At 31.3% G+C, this 4,886-nt stretch overlaps 1 protein-coding gene across 1 annotated transcript; it reads left to right on the forward strand.

Annotated features, from left to right (window-relative positions):
* Positions 1-856: 856 nt before the first annotated feature.
* LOC120084791 (alcohol dehydrogenase 1-like) lies at positions 857-3,204 on the forward strand. Its single transcript, XM_039040611.2, has 9 exons — positions 857-1,050; positions 1,152-1,288; positions 1,402-1,448; positions 1,568-1,893; positions 2,004-2,086; positions 2,178-2,253; positions 2,340-2,497; positions 2,591-2,752; positions 2,843-3,204. The coding sequence occupies exons 1-9, from the start codon at positions 1,014-1,016 to the stop codon at positions 2,957-2,959; spliced, it is 1,143 nt and encodes a 380-aa protein (XP_038896539.1). The 5' UTR covers positions 857-1,013; the 3' UTR covers positions 2,960-3,204.
* Positions 3,205-4,886: the final 1,682 nt, after the last annotated feature.

Consider the following 4,886-nt stretch of genomic DNA (forward strand, 5'->3'; position numbering starts at 1 on the left):
CATGTCATTCTCTTCTTGACTCATTAAACTAACATTATATAAAACTTTGGTCTCAAAATTATTTGTCGTTTTTTGTGAATTTGTTAGTTTTTGAAGATGTAATGTGAATGCCTCTTGAATCTTCTTTGTCTTGCTTCTTGTAATTGGTCCTTTAGGTACATGCAATGGTTCAATGGTTAAATTCACATTAGGGCGTCCCTCGTCCCCGGCCCGCGGGGGAAATTCTTCCCCATCCCCGCCCCCACCCCCGCCATTTGAGGAAGAGTCGACCATGAAGGCAAAACTATACTTAAGTGTTTAACTTCTACTTGTGCTTAGGTTTGTTGGTGAAATAATTCCAACAAATCATAACGGTTAAAAACAATCTAATTAATTATTCAATAGATTAATTAGTAGATGAACGTTAAAAAACCATATTTTTATATAATTAGGTACACGACATTTGAGCTACATTGAAAATATTCTAAATTTTCCATTTCTCTCAACTCTCTAGATCATTATAGACTTGATCGTTAGAGTATTGCTGACTGAACACCACATCGATGCAAGGTTTTTCCTATTATGCAGGATGGTTATTCAATTCCTCTCAAATATTAAAAATGGTGAACTATGGGAGTGTTGTAGTATAAAAAATCTCCTAAATTATGAAATAGTATTATGGTAATCGCAAAGCAATAGAATTGTAAGTAGAAACATTTTAATTGGGTAATTAAAAAAGAATAGTGGCGTGGCGAGCAAGTTGGTTTCGGTTATGGATTTGGATTGGTTCAGAGTTCTTTTCTTTTTCAAAACGCCACGTGTCACGACAAAGAACCCAAGGCGCACCTAGAAAACCAGTCAATAGTATAACCGGAAATGGTATTACACGCCGAAAACTACGCTTAGTTCATTTCATTAGTTTCGTATATAATTTTAACTATAAATACACTCACTCATTGCTCATTCCTCAACCCAAATCAAATTCTTTCTTTCTTTCTTTCTCTTCAAATCCCTTCCCACCATAACCACCAACCATGTCAAGCACTGCCGGTCAAGTCATCAAATGCAAAGGTGAAAACAATAACACTTTTGAGGTTTCTTGTTTTCCCAAATGAGGAAAGATTTGTGATGGCCTTTCGTTTTCATTTCGTTTGATCTTTGTTTTGTTGTAGCTGCCGTGGCTTGGGAGGCCGGAAAGCCACTGGTGATTGAAGAAGTCGAAGTAGCACCGCCGCAAGCCAATGAAGTCCGAGTGAAGATCCTTTTCACAGCTCTCTGTCACACCGATGTTTATTTCTGGGAAGCCAAGGTATGTTTTCAAATTCAAATCAATAATCAACAAATCCCGTTTTCTTTTTTTCTTTTTTTCTTTTTTTTTTTCAAATGGGGTTTTAGGGTTTTTGTATTTTTGATCTTTTGTAGGGACAAACCCCATTGTTTCCTCGCATTTTTGGGCATGAAGCTGGAGGGTAAGTACTGGGTCAACCTTTTTTTTTTTTTTTCTTTTTTTTCTTTTTTTTTCTTTTTTTCTTTTTTTTGTAAATGGGGATATTGATTTTGGGGTTTTGGGTTTGTTTTGTTGTAATAGAATTGTTGAGAGTGTTGGAGAAGGAGTGAAAGATCTTCAACCAGGAGATCATGTTCTTCCTGTTTTCACTGGTGAATGTGGGGATTGTCGTCATTGCCAATCTGAAGAAAGCAATATGTGCGATCTTCTTCGAATTAATACTGATCGTGGAGTTATGATCAATGACGGAAAGACTAGATTCTCCAGAAATGGACAACCCATTCATCATTTTGTCGGAACCTCCACCTTTAGTGAATACACTGTTGTTCATGTTGGCTGTTTGGCTAAGATCAATCCTGCTGCTCCTCTTGACAAAGTCTGTGTTCTTAGCTGCGGCATTTCCACAGGTTTTCCTCATTTCTCTTTATTATATATAACGCTTATAAATTTATAACCTTCCCTTTGTTTGATTATGTTGTATAATGTAATCAATTTGGTTCTTGATTCTGGAATCAAGGTCTTGGTGCCACTTTGAATGTTGCAAAGCCCAAAAAAGGTCAATCTGTTGCAATCTTTGGTCTTGGAGCTGTTGGACTTGCAGTAAGTTTTTAGTTTATCAATCATAAGTCTAATTAAGATTTTGATCTTTTCTGAATCTGTTGTTGAGCTGTTCTCTGTTTTTTAATCTAAGGCTGCTGAAGGAGCCAGAATTGCTGGGGCATCTAGGATCATTGGTGTTGATTTGAACCCAGCTCGATTTGAAGAAGGTACAATCAAATTAACATAATGAGTAATGAGAATTTTCTTGGTTTGGATGGATTATTTATTAATGTGGCAACAATTTTCTGAACAGCAAAGAAATTTGGTTGCAATGAATTTGTGAATCCAAAGGATCACAACAAGCCAGTTCAAGAGGTGATTGCTGAGATGACGAATGGAGGAGTTGACCGGAGTGTCGAATGCACCGGAAGCATCCAAGCAATGATTTCAGCATTCGAATGCGTTCACGATGTAAATAAGTCATTCCAAACGGACCCTACACTCATGTTCTGAATTCCCCATTTCCCATTTTAACTTTTGATTTGCTTTGTTATGAAAAAACAGGGGTGGGGTGTAGCTGTACTTGTGGGAGTCCCAAACAAAGACGATGCATTCAAAACTCATCCTATGAATCTCCTTAACGAAAGAACTCTAAAGGGAACCTTCTTCGGCAACTACAAACCACGAACCGACATTCCCGGGGTCGTCGAGAAGTATTTGAAGAAGGTAAGGAAGGTGTTTAAAAGAATTTGGAATCCCCATTAAAGGTTAATTTGAGAATTGAGGTGTTTTTTGTTGTTGTTGTTGTTGTTGAAGGAGCTGGAATTGGAGAAGTTCATTACACATACAGTGCCGTTCTCTGAGATCAATAAGGCGTTTGATTACATGCTGAAAGGGGAGTCGATTCGATGCATTATTAGGATGGAAAACTAAGGTGATGTTTTTGTGGGGTGAGATGAAAATATGGGAATAAAAGATCATGTGATCATTGGAAGAAACTGGAGAGGTCTCTGTGTTTCCTTTTTCTTCTTAGTTTTGTGTTCCTTGAGAGTTTTTTTTTTTTCTGGGAATTTTCGGGATATTGTTATCGCCTTTTTGTCAAAGTTCATGAACTTTGAGATATTGTATCGATATTATTATTAAAAAAAATGAAAAAGAATTGTGATTTTTTCATGACACATCAGTTTACCTTTCTTTTAGTTTATTATTTATTAAAATTAAGTAATTGATATATGTCGTGTATAGCATGGTTTAAAATGTCAAATTAAAATTATTTAATGCCTAAAATATTGTATTATTTAAATTATAGTCACATGAGTGACGTGCATATCCAAATTTTCTAGCTATTTTATCATAGGAACAGTAAAAGTAAAAGTATAGCCTAATTAATTAATTAACTAATATCAATTAATTATCAGTATACATTATAGTTCAACTAATACATTACCTTTAACTATTTGATATACAATTTTATTATTAATTGTTGTTATTGTAATTAGTTTAAGTTTATTTAATTTTTTATAGTAAATAAATTAAATAATTAAATTATGTTTAATTAATGTTTAATATAAAAATATTCGTTTATTTTTATTTTAAGTGATTAAATAATATAACAACAATATATTAAATAATGCTTATTTATGACTACATTAAATATTCTCTAGTTAAGTCATTATTTACTATTGGTTATATATTCAAAATTTGTAAATCAAACACATTTATTCAATTTTAACATTAATTATATTGCATAATAACACACAAACATTAGTTATTCCAACATTAGTTCTCAAACTCTAGATGATAAAGATTTAGTTCAGTACTATGAAACTTATTACAATTTAGTTTACATAACAATTTAAGAAAAATCTCTTCAAAATTAAGTGTCAATTTTATCATGTACAACTTAATCTTTATAGTTTATGAAAAAATAAGTTTAGCAATCTATTTGTGCAAGAAATTTTATAAAATTTTATTAATATTTTTTTATAACAATTACTAATATAAATTATAAAATATAAGGACTAAGTTGTTATGTATCAAAATTCAAAAACTAAATTGTTATAAATTTAAAAATATAGGGATTAAATCGTTATTAACAAAGTTAATTTTCATAAAAGTTCAAACGACCAAAATGATTTTTAACTTATTTTCTACAACTCTAAAATAATTTTCTTTCGTTCATATTTTTTAAGAGAACTCTAAAATAATTTTCTTTCACTCGTGTTTTGAAGAGAACTCTAAAATAACTAAAAGGATCGAAACAAATTTAATAAAAAAATTATGAAGTAAAAAGTTATTACAATCACACTTTCTATTGAAAAAGGATATCATTACACTTGCATTTCTCAAACTTGATAAATGGTGCATTTTAAGTTTATTTTGAGAGAAATAAAGTAGTTATGAAATAATTTTAATTATTTTTTTTAATAAAATAGATTGTGATTAAATCTATTAAAATAACTTTTAGAATACTTGCTTTTGTCATAAAGTTTTTAAAATCATTTTTACTTAAATACTTTTGATAAAAATAGATTAAAATACACTAGAAAAACTATTTTGAATGGTTGCAAAACACTCTAAATTCTTTATTTTGAATGGTTGCAAAACACTCTAATTTCTTCTAAAAATGACTTATTTTTTAAATTAAACATTTGAAAATGTATTCCAAACACACTCTAAGACGATGATGGTGGTTTGCTTTGCACCATTTTATTTATACTATGAATATTGACCGGTGGTTCTAAGCACATTAATTAGTAGCTGTGTGTGGTAGCGTGATTTTGTGTGTGTTTTTTTCAGTTAGTTATAAAACACGTGTAATGCACTTGGCTAAAGATCTTTAGAACATGAAATTTCGATA

This window comes from Benincasa hispida, chromosome 9 (assembly GCF_027475165.1).
Source record: "Benincasa hispida cultivar pf3 chromosome 9, pf3_genome.v1.1, whole genome shotgun sequence".
NCBI classification, from domain to species: domain Eukaryota; kingdom Viridiplantae; phylum Streptophyta; class Magnoliopsida; order Cucurbitales; family Cucurbitaceae; genus Benincasa; species Benincasa hispida.

Excerpts from the sequence above, each read along its gene's own strand:
- LOC120084791 (XM_039040611.2), top strand. The coding sequence starts at position 1,014 with ATGTCAAGCACTGCCGGTCAAGTCATCAAATGCAAAG. Across the intron at positions 1,051-1,151 it reads TCAAGTCATCAAATGCAAAG|CTGCCGTGGCTTGGGAGGCC; the intron begins GTGAAAACAATA and ends GTTTTGTTGTAG. Across the intron at positions 1,289-1,401 it reads TTTATTTCTGGGAAGCCAAG|GGACAAACCCCATTGTTTCC; the intron begins GTATGTTTTCAA and ends GATCTTTTGTAG.